The sequence below is a fragment of the Callionymus lyra genome, chromosome 7 (genome assembly GCF_982586985.1).
Source record: "Callionymus lyra chromosome 7, fCalLyr1.hap1.1, whole genome shotgun sequence".
Lineage (NCBI taxonomy): Eukaryota > Metazoa > Chordata > Actinopteri > Syngnathiformes > Callionymidae > Callionymus > Callionymus lyra.
In genome coordinates, this window is record NC_141824.1 from 16,442,931 (window position 1) to 16,462,166 (window position 19,236).

Sequence of the window (19,236 nt, forward strand, 5' to 3'; positions counted from 1 at the left end):
GGGGGGAGGAGCATGTGTCTCAAGAGCCTGTGAACGAGGCAACAAGTGAAAAGATTATCTGGTGCACCTTGACCACTACTGTGCTGACTCAGCACTGTGACCAGTGAGTTCATCATGCAGAGATATAAATAAATTACGTATATACACACATATATATATATATATATATGTTCCTTCACTGATATTGTTATAGGAAATGTTTGTTATTATCGTCCTCTTGTTGCGTCATGGTTGAAGCGTCCTCTGAGTGCAGCTGTGCAGGCCGGAGACTCTCTTTCATGAGGTGGGACGGAGCGTGAAGTCCTCAACTCATCAGGAATGTAGGGAGGACACAGAACACACTGCTGCTCATCTGAAGCTGCAGACATAACACAGTCAACCAGCTGCATGGCATAGAAGGAGAGGGTTTTTTTTTGGTTTTTTTTAATGGCACTACAAACTCACTTTCACCCATTATTGTTAAAATCAAATCTGTTTTTGGTTTTGATCGTTTGGAAATATATTTAAAAAAGAAATAATTATAGACTGAACTGAAAAAAAAAAACATTATGAAATGTGATGAAATTTAATGTGAAAATAAAAGTGGAAAATATGTATTAATAGTATAACATTAACAGCAGCTGCCTCGCTTAAGACCTTAAACGTCTACGTTTTGTACGGTTATCTAGCGAACAAGACTTTCTATTTTGTACACTTTATTAAGTGTACATATTTAAAAAATATATATATTGTAAATGAAATAATAAATACAATAAAGAAGAATATAAAAAACGCTTTAAATTACCGACATGTTTACATGAAACATTAGCTTAATGCTACATGCTTATAATTTAACTTGCGAATACCATCTAAGAGCGATTTAAAAACGGGAAGAACGTTCTTACCTTGACATTTTCATCTTTTTAATTTGTAAGAAAAAGAAGAATAACTAGATATAAGACCTGTTTTTTTAATTATATCTTTAAAGTGTGAAAACCGGAAATGCCCTTTAGAAGTAAAAGCTCGAGTAATAAGTCGTCACCAAATGTCATATTTAAGCATATTATCTAGATGCTACATGCTAATAATTTTGTTTAGAGCGATTTTAAAATACGAAAAACTGTATTACCTAGACGAAGTTCATTCGTGTTGATAATTTCCAACAAAAAGAAGAATAACTAGATTTAGTACTTTTCCAGCTATAGTTAATAAAATTGAAAACCGGAAATGTCTTTTAGAAAGAAAAAAAAACTCTAGGAATAACGGTTGTCACCAAACCTCACATGTAAGTTGCAAATCACGATATAAATGAATGTAACATCAAGTTATTTATAAACCATTATTATTCTAAATTAAGGTGTGAATGAAGTTAGTATAAATGTTAGCTTCTACTTCCCTCTAGTGGAGAAACAGGGTACTTGAATGTCGGGTAAAAGTTTTTGTTTAGTTTTAATGCAGAGAGCGAGAGGGGGGGAGTCCACAGACACCGGCTAAACACAGACTCACACACACACGCGCGCAACCACAGACACACACACACGGTCACCCGGCCACACTGAGCACCGGCTTCCCCTCAGAGACACGCCGGGGTTTGGTGCGAGGAGTCCGGGCAGCAGCGGGGCATCATGGTCGTGTCGCTGCGGAGCTGGCTCGCCAACGAGGGAGGAAAACACTTTGTTCTGGTGAGAAAACTCACTACTTTCATCTGAATAGAAAACTTTTCTATGGTCAAAGTTCGTTTTTGTTCCAGAACTGCATTAAAATGTATTTATTAGCATATATTTGACATACTTTAAAACCTAAAAAAAAAAGTGTTAATTACTATTATTTCAATATACTTTGAAGTTTGTTGGACGTCGTGTTTTTGTTTGATAGTTTTATAAAGCACGTTATTTCTATTTACTTAGATGCTGTGGTTGGGCGTAAACACTTTGCTGTTTGTGAAGACGTTCCTCCTCTACTCCACTGGACTCCAGTACCACTACCTGTACCAGATGCTGGGGGTGAGACACTCTCAGTACTGACTGCATGTATCGTATAAATAAACAGTGTATTCCCTTCCAAAGATAAGAAATCAATACTAGTAAGATCGTGAATCTCAGACCCATTTAAATTCCTGCAGCTGATAAATGGATGTTTGTCTCTAATGCATTTAGATTTAAAGAATAATTATACATTTTATTCATTAAAATGCATCATCAAAAGAAGGTAAAATAGCTTCTTTTTTTTAAATTCCTAACAACAACTTTCTTAAAGACAAAACAAGATCACAAGTCCATTTAAACAAAAAAAAAGGTGAAGCAGGCAAGTGTTGACGCTAAAACTCTTCTAATCGTCCGTGGAAAAAGTTATCCTAAGAGTTTTTATCTTATTTAAACTGAAGTTTTCTGGTTTTTCATTAATGTTTTTCAAGGTTTTAAAGTTAAAATCAAGTTGCTACTGATTCATCTTGAAAATATGCCTAAATCAAAGCTTCTCAAATGAGTCATTCGATCATTATTTACAGCTATTCTTTGTGTTCGCTGGTGTTTGACTTATTACCCTAAACATAACTGTGCTCTGTAAAACTTGGCTGCACATTAAGGTAAAAACCTCCACAGAGCAACAAGGACCAAAAAAAAAAAAACAGAACAAAAAAGTGGTGAGCACAAGGAGAGGATGAGGGACAAGTGTGGGCACGCCACTGGCTAAGACCGAGACACTTGAGTGTGTTCTTACATGTACATTTGTGTGTCTGTGGATGTGTGTATTAATGTGTAAACTTCATTTGAATCTTCAAAGAAAGTTTTTACTTGACTCAGCCAGCTTGTGTTTTTGTGTATGTGTGTGTCTTATCTCTTGATGTTGAACAAACAGTTGTTGCTGTGTCGTCTGTGTTGTGTATGACTAAGAGGATGATGACGTCTTATATCTACTGCCCTGTAAAAATACTCATAAAAACCGAAAGGTATTTCCAATGAAATAAAAAAACAACAACAATAAAAGCAGTTGAAAAACAGTTTAATTCGGAGAGAATTCATTTTCCCTCTCTCTACCCATTGATGCGCCTCGCACACCGTTTGCTTGAGAGTAATGGGAAGAGACAGCACCAGCAGCGAACTTGGAGCCGGCAGCACTCGGGCCGGCGTGAGTCTCACTGATCCTTCAGTATGAAACGGCTCTAATTATTAAGCCGTGGTTGGAATTTAGGCAGCGAGATTACACATCTCACGTCCCTCTCATCTCGGTCCAGGTAACATGAAGGTCACGTGCTCCACCGACGACGCTGTTTGGGTTGTGAGATAATATCGATACGCTGATATACATCGCTTTGTTTCTTGCATAATACTGATCGATATTCAACGGCACCGTATTTCTTTTAGCTTTCAAATCATATTTTATTTTTTATCATAGTTAGTTATGGTTTATATTTCAATAAATTATATTTAAAATAAAATAATCGATTTTTTTATTAACAATTAACATGAATATTCACGACATTTGTTCGTTTTTGTGTTGCAATTCAACTTCCGGCCACTAGATGGCCACTCATTACATCCTCAGTAGGTTAAGGAACAATGAAATTCCGCGATATACTGAGGGACAAGATACAGTGGACTCCATCAGCTTTTAAAGCTGATGTTTGGACATTGACTGAGCCATAGAAATGATATCAATACACTTAAATATACAGACATTGTTTTTAAGATACTGTATAAATATTTAACAGCACTGTAATGATATTAAAAAAAACAAGCAATTAAGTGATTAGTATTTTTTTTGGCTTTCAAATCCTGTTTATTTTTATTCCTTCGGTAACTTTATTTTAATTATATGTGTTTTTTATTTACAATTAAAATGCCAATATTCACGATATTTGTTAAATTTTTCTGTTGCGATAAAACGACCGGCCGATATATGGCAATTATTAAACCTTCCACAGAAAAATAATAACAAAATCTCAGTGATGACTGAGGACGAGAGGATACAGTCGACTCCAAAGCTGATTTTTGGACATATTTTGGTTTCAAAACAGATGAAAGCAGCTACGACTTTGTCAAGAGTCATGTGGTCTGTAAATTCTGCAACACCAGAGTCAAGTACTCAACAATACTACAAATATATACTTGTTACTACAGTATCGCAATATATCGTATCACCATATTCTACCCCTAGACGCTATAGGCTCCAAACCCATTAAGGTTTGTTGTCGTCACTAATCATTCTTGTGTGTTCACAGCTGGGCCTGTGCATCAGCAGAGCTTCTGCATCTGTGTTGAACCTCAACTGCAGCCTAGTGCTGCTCCCTATGTGCCGTTCTCTGCTCACCTTCGTCAGAGGAGCACACACGGTAAGACATTAAAAAACAACGTTTTTTTTTATGTATTGTCTCACACACGTGCATTGGTACCACAGGTCTCGAGCAGAAAGACCCGGCGACTACTTGACAAGAGCAAGACCTTCCACGTGGCCTGTGGACTCGCCATCTGCATCTTCTCCGGTAATTGTGTTTGCTTGTATGTGCGGATAAATGAATCCAGGCTGGCTCAGCATTCCCGAAGTACCAGCTGCGACGTCGCTCCAGCTGGTTTTGTGGTTCCCATTTTTGTGTGTGTGTGCGTGTGTGTGTGTTGTGGGTCTTCATTTATGACATCATGGGAGCTCCGAGCAGCTGTGGTCGCCTCCGGTCTTCCTGTGAATCAACACTTTTTATACATATTCTCCAGAGCAATTGTATCTTTCCCACAGATTTTGGTTGTATGATCGATGTATGGAGGCCCTAAACTTTCATAAAGGGACTGTGAGGAAGAACAATTTCATTGTTAGAAGTTTAAAAAAGATTTCAACAAGTTTATAAAAGAATCTCAGAGTTAAAACAGATTTGAAGAAGTGAGAAATTGAACTTGAGAAGTTGACTTGTTTTTTAGCAAAATCATTTTTGGCTGCCGTGAGCCCCTGTTGACTATCATAAGTATCGCTTGAAATCCGACTTGACGATCGAGGATCAAGAAGAAGACTCCTCGCACTCAAGAGCCACTCCTAAAGAAACTCCAAGTCAGAAAAGTTTTTGTAAAGAAGATTTCCCTTTAAAGATATAATTTGTCTCTCACATGTGCAGTTGTTATATATATATATCTCCTTTTAAGAACAAATGTTTTTCTTGTACTTGAGGTCAACAGGAAGTAAAAGTAAATAAACTGCTCTATTTCCCAACAGTTATTAAACTTTAAACAGTCTTTTAACTTTAAGGAATTCACAGCCCTTGTCGGTCTCGCGACAATCAAATAGGTTGTAAAGAACTTCTTAAGGTTATTTTAATATATATATATTTTAAAGATCTAATTTTTTTAACTTCTCGAGAACTTTATCCTTTTACAAGTTCCCCAAGGTGCTCTGTATCTAGCTACTATGAAAGGGGAAAACATATTGTTCAGGCCAGGGCTGAAGACAGACAGCAATACAAGGTTCATCACAAGGTAATTAAATATACTATAACTAAAACATCACTTTACAAACAAAAAAGTCACTCGCTTAAGAGGATCAAGAAAACAGAAATACGATCCTGGCGTAGTCGTGGTGGTGGACAAGGGCTGGAGGTGCAGGACGAACAGAAACACTCTGTTGTAAATGTACTTATATTAACAGAATCAAATATCAAAGTCAAAGGTCAACAGATGAAAAAGTAATATTATAAAAGGATAATGCGACTGAATGAACTGATGACGTGTGAGTCTTATAACTTCCTGGACAGAAAACATTTTGGTTGATTCCGGGGTTAGTGTCCGAAAAAGTCAGACGTAATGTATCAAAACCGATCAACATTTGGATAAACCGGGGTCTACACTGATTCCACAGTTGTGAGACAACTTAAAGAAAGGGCGAGACAGCTTGCAGCGCGAGGGAAGAAGAGAGGGAACAATGGTAATCGCAGCAGAGAGGATGTGGATCAGGAATAGAGGACCCTTGTGGCCCAGGCTTCCCTCCACACCCCGCAGCCTTTAATTCCATCAGCTGTTGCCGGCCGCATGGTTGGTCTGTGATGTCAGACCTGAAGAGTGAGTCAGGAGCATGTTCTTGCTGACGTTTTGCTGAATAGACAAAGACTTGTTTTTGAGATTAAAATTGCCGCGCTGTGTTAATTATGTGCATGTGCGGACAGAGGGATGTCCTGTCTCCCCGCTGAGAGATTAGTGGCGACGTTTGCAGGGAACATGATTCAACCCAGGATGTGTTTAAATCTATCACTGTGCCGGCCGTGAAGTTATAGTCTCAATAGCTTAGGGTACATCATGCTAGTGCGAAGACGACGTTACTTATAATAATAATAATCAACTTTGTATATATATATATATAGCGCTTTTTTTGGACACACAAAAACGCTTTACAACAAAGGATGAAAACACACAAGACAAAGTCGTTAAACGTGTACAGAAAAGACTATCACGAGTATCATTTGAGTGATTTAAAATACTATTAATGCATTCTAATGGATACGAGAAGTCTGTATTTAGATTTTAGATTTAAGAATAATGATCCATATACAGTAGATACATTCTTAAATCCTCACTTTAGGTGGAAGACTTTGAATAGCTATTGCAAATGTCAACTTTAAAGCAACTATACGTAATATTCAAAACTTTGTTTTTGGCGACCCCACTTGTCAGAAAAGTGTAACTGCAATTATTTCATTTTTTAAATTCTTCTTCTTATTCTTCTTATTATTCATTCTCCCTCAGTTTTTTCACACACCGCACCTTTGAGTGCATGAAAACAAAAAAAACATTGTGCGGATCGTCGCACTGCTGTTATTTTTCTCACAAGATTATAAAATGTTCGCGATGTAAGTCGAGGTAAAAAAAGTCACAAATCTGCGCCATTTTGAAACATCTCCTGCTCTGGCAAAAATTGACGTAGAAACACCATTCAAACTATAAAATGTAAATAAAACTCCAAGTTATCAACATTCTGAATTGACGCTTAAATGTTTTTTTTTCTCTTCAGTGGTCCACGTCTCAGCTCATCTGGCGAATGTTTTCAACTTCAGTGCTGGCTACTCTGAGGACTTTCCGGCTCTGAATCTGGCTCGATATAAAGGGGAGGTGAGTGTCAATCGATCTGGTATCAATGTAGGCTTATGTGCTAAATCTGATCCAGGAAGTAATTGTATGTGGCCCATAAGATCTTTAAATACACACATACAGTACTTAATTACTTACATAGTTTGGCAATAGATTATATTCAATCATAAATATAGAACAATAAACTACATATGAACTCCACCAAGACAACAGTCACAAATCAACAATTCTGCAAACTTCAAACCATAAAAAAGGCATAAAATTCAATGACCGTTTGGACAAGTATAGTATATGTGTAGCACTAAACATGTTGTTAAGCACACAACTGTGTTTAAGATTTTAAGATGCTTGAATGACTTGGACTCCCCTGTTTAAGTATGTTAAAATGAAATCTTTAATATTTTATATATAATTAAGATTTTTACTTGTAACCTGCAAGATATTTTGCTATGTCTAATAAATAACAGAAAATACAAATCAACACTTTTTTTCAATTATTTTAATAACATAAATTAGCTAGAACATCATTTATTTTACATTTAATTCTTGGATTGTGAAGCACCTGACAAGGCTGTTCTGATAATTCTTCTTCTACTAACCACTACTTGAAAACCTGATGAATCCCAGTGTTAACCTGTTCTGATGAGTATCATTGATGCGATGATTCATTTTTTCGACTGGTTTAATGACTACTCGTACCTCATCCAGAGTTATACTTACACTTGTTATTCACACTACGAGTACTTGGCAGGAAAATCAGATGCCCTTGGGCAAGGCACAGACCACCCAATAGTCGGCAGAGCGTTAGACTTTTTTCACAGAAACATCATTCCTGAAAAGCTGCGTCACTCTGTGAGCCTCCGCTTATCAAAGTCATACTTTTCTTTACTTCTGCCCCTGATTCCCTTGGTGGGGTGGCGGGATTGGGGTCTATCCCAGCTACTTCGAGCGAGAGGCAGGGGGCCACCTGAACTCGTCTGTTACACGCACAACCTTTCAGACATACACTCACACCTACAGAGAATTTAGAGTTCTCAAGCAACATCTGTACGTTTTTGACTGTTGTGCAAGATGCCTCAAGCAAGGAATTGAACCAGCAACCATTTTCTTTTGCTATGAGGCTGTTAAGCTGTTATATGCCTTTAATTATGTTAAAAAAATGTTAAAAAAAAAAAAATCTTTCTCTTAAACAGGATCCAAAGCAGATCATTTTTACCACAGGTAAGAGGTGAAAGTTTCAACTTATGTCGCCTGTGTTGTTGGTAACATTTCACGTCTCATTCCTGGTAGTTCCTGGAGTCACCGGGCTCCTCTTGGTTCTCATCCTCTTCCTGATGTTCTCCTCCTCATCCCACTGCATAAGGTAGGTCCAACACACTAATTGTTTTGTTTGTTTTGCGACCACATCTGCGGTCTGCCGGTGAGGGGCCGATACAGAAACTATAATAATCTGAGCTAAGTCAGGTTTTTCTACAGAGCAAATCCCTTCTTCAGTGTTTCACTCACGGCTCTGTCATTACTCAGGTCAGGGCAGGTCACTCCCTCTGAGTGTGTGTCCGTGCGTGTGTGTGTGTGTGCGTGTGTGTGAGTGTGTGTGTGTGTGTTTGCGGCCCCCTGCTGTCTTCAGTAATTGAGCAGGGGATAAGAGGAATTTACAGACCACTTAACCGTGGCTAGTGGTAGTTAGAGGGATGAAGGATATAATAGGACAATAAGTCACATTTAATATTACACGTTGTGTTTTTCTGTGATTGTCTCTCTTTGATGAATCACTACCACATACGATTTGAATTAAGCAGGCAGGTGCTTCAAATATACACTATTTTGGTCGTTAAAATATGTTATTTTTCCTTATATACGGGGATACTTTATTTTAAGGGTCATGGTCGCTTGACAGACAAATGGTAAGTTATGATGTAGTAATATTGTCTTTAAATTATTCAATTCCTCTTAGACAGACAGACAGACAGACAGACAGACAGACAGACAGACAGACAGACAGACAGACAGACAGACAGACAGACAGACAGAACAAAGTGCAAATAAAGAACAATGTGCAAGGGATGACAATGTGCAAATATAAAGAACATAGAAAATAGAGATTGTGGTGAAAACATAATATTACATATAAATAATGAAAAAAAAAAGAAAACAATATTCATTACATTGAATTTAACAATAAATTTGATTTATTATCTCAAACGCTTCCATCTTTATACCTCACAATATCAAAATGATTATTTCTTTTTAGGTATCCATTGTGTTATCTCTGGGTCAAGTTGACCAGAGCTTTAATATACATACATATTTTATCCATTAAGTGTTGTTTTATATCTTAAATTCCTCGCCACATTTTCTTCTCTGATTGAAGTGAAACGACTCGACCTCACAGAAGTGGTCGACCTCAGAACAAATACGTCCCGGACATCCCTGCGTCAGCACGCTGGTGTTTAGGGAGCGTAAAGATGAAAGCACTTCTAAAGCAGCACTTGAATGCAGGGTTGGGTCTTGTTCATTGTGTGCACGCTTTATGGACGAGGGGGGGCGTTGTGTTTGACGACCCCTCGAATATTGACCTTTGATGTCCCGATCACACAGTCCCTCAGTTGGCTGACCCCTGCCTGGTGTGTTTTATTTTGTATTGTTTACTCAGTTTTATGTATTTTTGCACACGAAGAAAACACAGGACTATTATTAAACTGATGGAAGTCAAGCAAGTAGTTAGGCCCACATTTGACATACAATACTTCTATAGCCTCAAAAATCAAGGTGGATTAATGTTCATGATATGATGTGATAAGATATACCTTTATTTTCCCAACATTGCGATCCTAGTTGTATTAAAGCAATACAGTTGTAAAATATAAATAAATAAAAATAATAAATAAATAATAATAATCCATACTAAAAATACAATGTAATATAATATAAATATAAAATGTAATAAACTAAATAAACACAATAATGAATAGAATCATGATATATATATCAACAACAATAACTAGAATTAGAAGTTTTTATGATGTTATGGTGACCTTTGAAGATGCCAGTGTTTTTTTTGTTCGATGGATTATGAATCTCGTGGAGGACAAACACAAAGATAACTACGATAAATTGAGGCTCAAAGAATGAAGTGAAAGGACAACAAAAAGACAATATTCAAATATCATCATTCATATGAAGTAAATATTGTTTTTTTGGCCAGAAGGATTTTGTCCACTTGTGTTATTAAGTGTGGCTTCTATTTTATGTTCTATATATCAATTTAATCTTAATTATTAAGCCTTGAGTGACTTTTAAATGAAGATAATATAGAAATGCTTTTTTGACAAGTGACAAAAGTTGAATTAATTTGTGTGATACTGGCATATATTTAATGTAAAAGTGTTTTTCCCCAGGATATCCAACTATGAGATCTTCTGGTACACACACAACCTCTTCATCGTGTTCTACATCATTCTGATGATCCACATGGTCGGGTGAGTCGCTCTGAACTTCTTACACAGACGGATGAAGAAATCCTGCTTTAAAATAGCTGTTCTTTTATGAGTTTATTTATCTGTTAATGGAGCAGAGGAGCCCTCAAGTATCAAACCAACGTTGACGCTCACCCGCCCGGCTGCATGGCAGTGAACCAGAGCAGTGGTGAGCAGCGACAGGAGGAGCTGGAGCAGCGTGAAGAGGACGAGCGATGCAGTGAAGACGCTCGGTTTCAAGCTCACTGCCCACAGGTGTGTTTGTGTCTGTCTTCACATACATGTGGGTTTAGGTTCAAAAATGTCTGCTTAAACACTGTAAATAACGTGTTGATATCATGTCCTATAAGACGTCAGTTTTGAAGAGACGAAGGGTTAAAGAATGAAAGAAATATATCAAAAAAATACTGACTTCCTTTTAGCAAACTATACATTTTATTCTTCCCTAACCTAGACTGAGAAAGAATTTTGAGTGATTAAATTTGAAAACCTTGCCGTAAATGCGTTTATTTCATTCGAGTGTATACTGGCAGTATACTGGTCACAATACGATATATTGTGATACAGTAGTAACAAGGATATATTTGTAGTATTGTCGAGTATTTGACTCTGGTGTTGAAGAATTTACAGACCACTCAACTCTTGACGAAGTTGTAACTGCTTATTTTGAAACCAAAATATGCCCAAACATCAGTCGCTGGAGTTCACTGTATCCTCTCGTCCTCAGTCATCAACGGGATCCTGCAGGCCTCATTGTTTCTTTATCCGCGGCGGTCGTAATGAGTGCTGCCATCTATTGCCTGAAATGTTTGGCACAAAAATGAACAAACACTGTGGATATTGAAACAATGGTTATAGATAGAAAATCTAATTATTCTATTATACATACACTTCATTGAAATATAAACCATAAAACAACTTAATAAACAATAAAAATAAATCGACAAAGGGTAATTACATTTTCATACAGTAACGTGAACGTAACAAAAGCGATATATCGATGTATTTTGTTTACTGAAACGTCTAGTTTATGACATTAAAATCCTTTAAAGACATTCTAAATGTCTCATGTCATAAATATTTGCTCAAACACTGAAACAGGTTTCATTCATTAGAGGTGTTGTTTGGGAGGGTGAAAAGTTTCTTTTTTTGTTCACATCAAGGCCTGTGTTTGTGTGCATTTCTTCTGCACGTGTGATTACGTGTTTGCACACGGTCGTTGAGCAACAAGGCGGGTCCGTTAAAATCCCCCTCAAACACAATCGTGTTCCTTTGGATTTACCGGAGCTGCCTCGCAATTAGTCCTGACAGGTAAACGTTGAGAGAAGAGCGACGCAAAAGATGGTCTCACTTGACCACACATGTTGTGTATCCAAAACAATCTCTACAACTGTATGTTGCTGGTGCGGAACTCTTCGGTCACGTGTGAGCACGAACGTTTGGAGCAGATATTTCCAGATGTGGGAATCATTTGCTCCGCATGAGAGGGCGTCTGCTGCTGATGAGGTGAGATAAGAGGGTGTTTAACAGGCGTCTGCACGGCTCATTTCAGTCTCTGCGTGAAGCTTTTTCAGGGCCGTTAATAGCAAAACTTTAATTTAAATTAAAAGGTGGAAATACAAAGAAAATTTTCTGATGATTATTTGAGTTTAAGTTTGATTTGGTGTGATGTTCAGAGCAGCTGTGTTGGATCGGATTCCTTAAACCATCTGACTTTTTCTTTTGTTTCCTCCTGCACAGACGTGGATCTGGGTGTTAGGTCCGCTCTGTCTCTACTGCGCGGAGCGTCTGTACCGCTACATCCGGAGCAGCGACCCCGTTACCATAGTGACGGTCAACAGGCATCCCTGTGATGTCGTGGAGTTGCGGATGTTGAAGAAGAACTTCCGAGCCCGTCCCGGTCAGGTGAGAATCCCAACCTTCACGACACCAATGATAACTTCTTCTTCTTCGTCCGATGCCTGTTTCTCTCTCTTCCTCTAGTATGTTGTCCTCAACTGTCCTGGCGTCTCCTCATTCGAGAATCATCCTTTCACGCTCACAGTGGTGAGAAAAGGTCGATTTTGTGCATCAAAAGAGTTTCTTAAAAATATTTCTCTACCTTTCAGTGTCCAACTGAAAACAAGGAGACTTTTGGTATTCACCTCAGAGTGGTGGGAGACTGGACCGGTGAGTGAGAACAAACAACTTCTAGATTCTAGATTCACCAGGACTGCCATCATTAGTTAATAATAAAGAGTTTGTAAATAGGGACCTCCAGGGTAAAGAAGTAACAATATATATTGAGATACATTTTAACATTTATTAATACACTCCTTTAAATGGCTGTTGAGAAATAAATTCCTGCATAAATATGTGTATATCTTTAAGGAAATAGGTGTTTTCCGTATATTTAAAAACAGGGAATTAGCTAAAACTCTTTTACCCAATGATCTATTTGCTCATCTTCAAAAGAAGCTATAAGCCTGACATTAACTGAAATAGATTGTTTTATTTGTTTGGTTTGACTTTAAATTCAAAATAATTTTGTAGAAATTGAAAACATTATCATCACAGGTTAATGGACTTAACAGGAAGGTTTCTGTTAAAAGATGATACTAGGACAGGTAATTCAGGTGTTCAGGTAATTATTAAATTAATTTAGTACTTTTATATGCTTTTTCTTTTAAGTTAATTTTCAAAATAAAGGAGAGTTAAAGAAATGTTCATTATAAATCACATTTATTTGTTTTTCAGTGACACCTTTACCCAATTATTTACTACTTAAAATGAAAATCCTTATTTATTTATAATGTATGTTAAGTAAAGTAAGTGATCATTTTTAGCGTTTTCTTTCAATGTGTGTTTGTACTCCATATTACGACTTCTTCTTATTAATTCCTTCTGTCTTTTCATTTGATGGACATTTTGTGTCCCTGTATATATATATAATAATGTATCTAGTATGTATTTCTAAAATCTGCTGCTATGACACAATGAAGGTTGGTACAAACTTCAGAAAGGTTATTCATGTCTATACTTGTTTATGTTTGTACACGTGTGTGCATGAATATAAAAAATACTCCAGAGGAAATTGCTGCTTTCATTGCTGTGACAATTCAAGCTGATGCAGTCATTTCCCCCGCGCTACTGTACACGCACACGCACACGCACACGCACACGCTAAGATAACAACAGGAAATGACTTTGTTTGTGAAGGCCTCTTCGATCTGACGTCACAGCCTGAGCTCGATACGATTCATGTTCATTCTATATTTGTAACACTTGGTGATGCCAGATGTTTATCTCTACATATGTCCTTCTGGTCCTCAGAGCGATTCACTCGGCTGCTACTTCCTGAGCCGAAGATGAACTTCGAGATCCTCCCGATGGTGCAGCAGAGGAGATTCCCCAAGTATGCTTAGTGTGTGTTTTCTGTGTTTGGATGTTGCTGAGATCGTTTCTAGTGGAGCCTTAAAATCACATAGGGTTCAAAGGTCGTGACCTTTTGACCCTGTTCTCTTCCTGCTGTGATCACATGAGATGACATGTAAAGGGGACTGGCGTGGGTGAGGGGTGAGGGGGGGGTACGTTTGTTTTGTGATGGTTTAGTGAAGCAGAGCTATGAAAACAAAACATCCTGATGAAACGAGACCTCTGGGTGCAACATACTTTTCTATTTTAGCAATATAGAAGTACTACCATGGGAAAAACAAGAGATAACAACTAATACATGAAAAACTTTATTAATCCCCAGAGGTAAATCGATTTGCTATTTGGTAAGAAGGCAATATTTTAAAATGTCTAGGTTAACAAAATATGCAGTGCTTACGTATAAAATAAATCTTAAAATACTTATATATAGTAGATAAATTCTATGTAAAGAATGTAAATATTTTCAAGTGTAATGATGCATTAATTATTGAATCGAATTGATCGAATGTTAAACATAAAGAGTCCAGGTGTTAAATATATAGTATTAAGAGTCCAAAGTGAATGCACTAAGGAATTTCAGTTAATTTAAAGACCTCTGAATCGCATACTTTTGTTTTAGTGATGGAATGAATGAAGCTCTTTTCTGCGCAGCCGAGCAATAAAAGTGTTTCTACACCTGTGCCATTAAAGCACCATCACAGTTGATTGAACAGATGTTTCTGGCTCCCTCTACTGTTAAAGCGGTAAAGTTGCATTGTAGCAAACTTTTACTTTTTCCTGGAGACTTCAAAAAGTGTTCCCAGTACTTAAGACACGGTGGAAATGAACACCAAATAGTCTCCCACCGACTTCCATGTTCACCTGGTGATACCCAGACAAAGTTTTGCTGCATGATTCAGTTCAAAATCAAAACCTATTATCACAGAAAATGTTTAAATTAAAACAAAAAAATTATTTCACAAATATGTGTATTGATAACAATATAATGTATACATTTGCACAGTAATATTAATTAATTTTCTTTAGAACAAACCATTGACTAATGAAATGCAACAGAAATTGTGAAAAAGGTTAGAGATAAAAAAAAAGTGATGGTTAAAAAAGATAGAGAGAAAAATAGACAATTGTTTAAGCGCCTTGTAACCCTGGTCTGTGAAAGAAGCTTTACAAATAAAACTTACTTACTTAAAATTATCATAATAATTGTCTTAAAAAAGAGAAATGCAAACGCCGGACTTAAGACATTAAATAAAAACAATTAAGACATTAAATAAAAACAATTAAGACATTAATTAAAGAAATTAAGACATTTTTATTTGTTCAGGCTTTTCCTTGATTTTCTGGAACTCCTGTGTTGTTCTCGGTGTTATCTTGACCTTTAAAGTATATATTTTATTGAGTATTGTTTTGATTGCTTAAGCGCATTGTGACCCTGGTCTGGAAAAGCGCTATATAAATACAAATGACTTTAAAATGAAAGGTTAGATATCTAGGTGACTTCCAATGTAGATGGATGCAAAATAAACACTATTTGACACTATTTTTTAATAGAAATAGTAGTTTGCAAATGTACCTGTGCATGATCTGTTATTCTGTTTTCAGGGTTTACGTGGACGGTCCGTTTGGAAGTCCGTCCGAGGAAGTTTTCAACTACGACGTCAGTGTTTGTGTAGCAGGTGGAATAGGAGTCACGCCGTTCGCCTGTGTGTTGCACGCTCTCCTGTGAGTTTTTCACCGAGCTGGTCTGGTGTGGTGAGTCAGGTTCTTAAACTTCTGCTCCGTCTCCCCACACATGTGCGTCCAGTGACGGCTGGAAGGGCTTCAGGTTGCAGAGGTTGTACTTCGTGTGGATCTGCAGGGAGCTCCAGTCTTTCTATTGGTTCGCTGAGCTGATGTGTGCGCTACACCACAAGGTTGTAAATAATTTTGCCTGATAAAGATTTCAGTGTCATACATGTTTTAACCTTCTGTACTCTTAGCTCTGGCAGGAGAACAGACCGGACTACTTAAATCTTAAACTGTACATCAGCCGCTCAGAAGGCCTACAGGTAGGTGATGAACACACAAAACACATCATCTATAAATAATAATTTGAAGCATTTTGGTTATTAATTAAAAATGTTCTTTTGTATAATTAATTTGTGTATTGATGTTTAAAAACATTAAATGTTAAGGTTAACTAAATCTAGCTAAAATCCCTTCGTCGTTTTCCCATGTATGTCCTATGTACGGTAGTCCTCAACCATTGTTGGTGTTATATATTGTCAGCCACCAGGCGCGCCTCCGGCGCTGTTTGAGACTTTCGCAGAAACGTGTTGCGATAATATAATTTTAAGTTTGACAGTGGCCTGTAAACAACTTGTTTATTTCAGAGAACTGATGATGATATTGATCGAAATCAACGAATTGATTAATTTGCCTCTATCTACTGGCTAAAATCGGTATGCAAAAACGAATATCAAACGGTGGTAATGTTTTTATTTATTGAGACTAAAATATTGTTTTAGGGACCCACAATGAACTTGAGTATCTGTATTTGTTGATGTGTGTAGTTTTCTACAGGGAGAGGGACCGATTTTAACTAATTAGTATTAATATAACTACTAAGAATGGAAACAAATATTATATTTTACTAACTACAGTGAAAATCAAGGGCTCTTATTTTTAAATGTTACTTTGTAAACTTTGTTTCGCAACGATAATCAACTTAAATTGTACCTAATATTCTACATTTACCAATCGTTGCAACTCTTAAGACCCATTATCACCAAACATACTAATAATGTGTACCGCTTGTTTCCAGCTGTTTGAATATTTCCAGTATTTCCAGAAATGCTTCATTATCAGTTCAAACTGCACAAATCTATTTCCAGAACGTGTTTGAAGAAAAGTATCAACCGCTCACGTCAAGATTGATGGTAGGCAGACCGAAGTGGAAGTTGTTACTGGAGGAGATTGGAAGGACCAATCAGCAGTGAGTGTTTCCTCCTCTTATTATCGCTGCCGTGCATTCATTTGTGTTTTCCACACTCGCAGCAAGAAGGTGGGCGTGTTCTGCTGTGGACCAAAAGGCATCTCCAGGACGCTACATAGACTCTGTAACTCTAGACTCTCCACTGGAGCCACTTTTGAATTCAACAAGGAGTCCTTCAGCTGATTCAAGTGGACAGACATCAAACTTCAATTTGAATTTCAGGCAAAATATTTCACTTGAAATACAGTGTGGATCCAAAAGCAGCAAGTCAGGAACGTGAGAAGCTGCAAGAAGCAACTGACAATTTTGATATTTTCAAATGCATCTGAGCTGCAGGTCAATCACTTGGCAACGAGTTTCTGCAGCTTGAATGACCACTTTACGGGTGAGGATGTGTTCAGCCAAAGCAAGTGGACCTTGGTACTTGTTCTCCACATCTGTCCCTGCAGGACCAAAGCAGGGAAACACAAAACAAACACAACTTTCCACTCAGTCGACATTTTAAAGTATGTGTTGTCAGCTAGGAACATCATCCTGGAAAATGAAGACAACAAGTTTATCAGATAATATTTGATAATTAAACATGAAATATATATATTTCTCAGTTTAAAAAAAATAATGAATTAGATCTACCAAAGAGGATATGTTGTTGCCAGCCTTTATCTGTATTTTTTTTGTTCATGAAATAACAAAAAAAAAAGTCAAGAGCAGATGATTAACATCTGGATCCACATATTGTTTGAAGGGTTGTCCTTCATAACACTGTTGTGTGTGTTGCCCCACTGAGCTCTTTACTACTCACGATATTTAAAATGCTAAAAAAAGGTGACTGAATATTGATTTGTCATGTGATCATTTTCAGCGTTATTTATTATTGGTGTCATGTGATCGATTATGATATTTTAAATAAGATATTGATTTTTCTAAATCAATAAAAATCATTAAATAATATAGAGTAAAAAAAATAAATTGTGGGGGTAAATTAGCAGCATGACAGAGTTCTGCGCTCTACTATCTCTCTTACATCTCTCTTACATCTCTCTTACATCTACTATCAAACTCACTTACATCTTCTGTCAAACTCTCTTACATCTACTATCAAACTCTCTTACATCTACTATCAAACTCACTTACATCTTCTGTCAAAAACTATTTTACATCTACTATCAAACTCACTTACATATTCTGTCAAACTCTCTTACATCTACTATCAAACTCTCTTACATCTACTATCAAACTCACTTACATCTACTATCAAACTCTCTTACATCTACTATCAAACTCACTTACATCTTCTGTCAAAAACTATCTTACATATACTATCAAACTCTCTTACATCTACTATCAAACTCTCTTACATCTACTATTAAACTCACTTACATCTACTTTCAAACTCTCTTACATCTACTATTAAACTATCTTACATCTACTATCAAACTCTCTTACATCTACTATCAAACTCTCTTACATCTACTATCAAACTCACTTACATCTACTATCAAACTCTCTTACATCTACTATCAAACTCTCTTACATCTACTATCAAACTCACTTACATATTCTGTCAAAAACTCTCTTACATCTACTATCAAACTCTCTTACATCTACTATCAAACTCTCTTACATCTACTTTCAAACTCTCTTACATCTACTATTAAACTCTAACATCTACTTTCAAACTCTAAAATCTACTATCAAACACTAACATCTACTATCATACTCATGATAAACTCATCTTCCATGTATTTGGGTCGATTTATCTGATTCTACAACATATGTTCTTACCTTAATTTGAATACCACAAATAAAATATTCAAATATGATGATTTAGTTATTGATTGTATTTAATTTCTAAAAAAGTCTATATTGAATTGTTAAGCTATGTTTGGGTTAATAGAATAAATATTCTATCTAACAAACGTGGATTTTAAACTGTAAAGAGTCGTTGTAAAGGGTTACGAGGCAGACGGAACGTTGCTCAGGTGCTCTTAATTTGAAAGCCGGAAGTTTATTTCCTCCTGAACGGCGTTTTATGGAATTTACTTTAAAGTTTAGCAAGGAATCTCCAGATTAAAGAGCGGCTCGTGACAGAAGAAACCAAAACAAGCTCTGACGGGGAGTTTATGTCCGGAACGAATCCAGATCAGAGGTGTGAAGCTGAGAGTGAAAGAATGTTCTCTGACTCAGACATCGTTACCTGGAACCATAGCCTGGAAATGAAAAACAGCCAATCAGAATGGAAAAGACTAACGGCCAATCAGAATCCTCCATCTTAACACTTGCTGGCCAACTGTAGTATTTAATCAATGTTGGAAGAATAAAGACCCTGGTTCGA

General features: G+C 36.8%; 1 protein-coding gene across 1 annotated transcript; it reads left to right on the top strand.

Annotated features, from left to right (window-relative positions):
• The first annotated feature begins 1,554 nt into the window (after positions 1-1,554).
• nox4 (NADPH oxidase 4) lies at positions 1,555-18,045 on the top strand. Its single transcript, XM_087795449.1, has 18 exons — positions 1,555-1,661; positions 1,887-1,982; positions 4,199-4,309; positions 4,375-4,459; positions 6,961-7,058; positions 8,231-8,258; positions 8,328-8,400; positions 10,436-10,516; positions 10,612-10,768; positions 12,254-12,418; positions 12,497-12,559; positions 12,622-12,682; positions 13,826-13,907; positions 15,530-15,649; positions 15,732-15,840; positions 15,907-15,975; positions 16,801-16,901; positions 16,964-18,045. The coding sequence occupies exons 1-18, from the start codon at positions 1,605-1,607 to the stop codon at positions 17,082-17,084; spliced, it is 1,677 nt and encodes a 558-aa protein (XP_087651575.1). The 5' UTR covers positions 1,555-1,604; the 3' UTR covers positions 17,085-18,045.
• Positions 18,046-19,236: the final 1,191 nt, after the last annotated feature.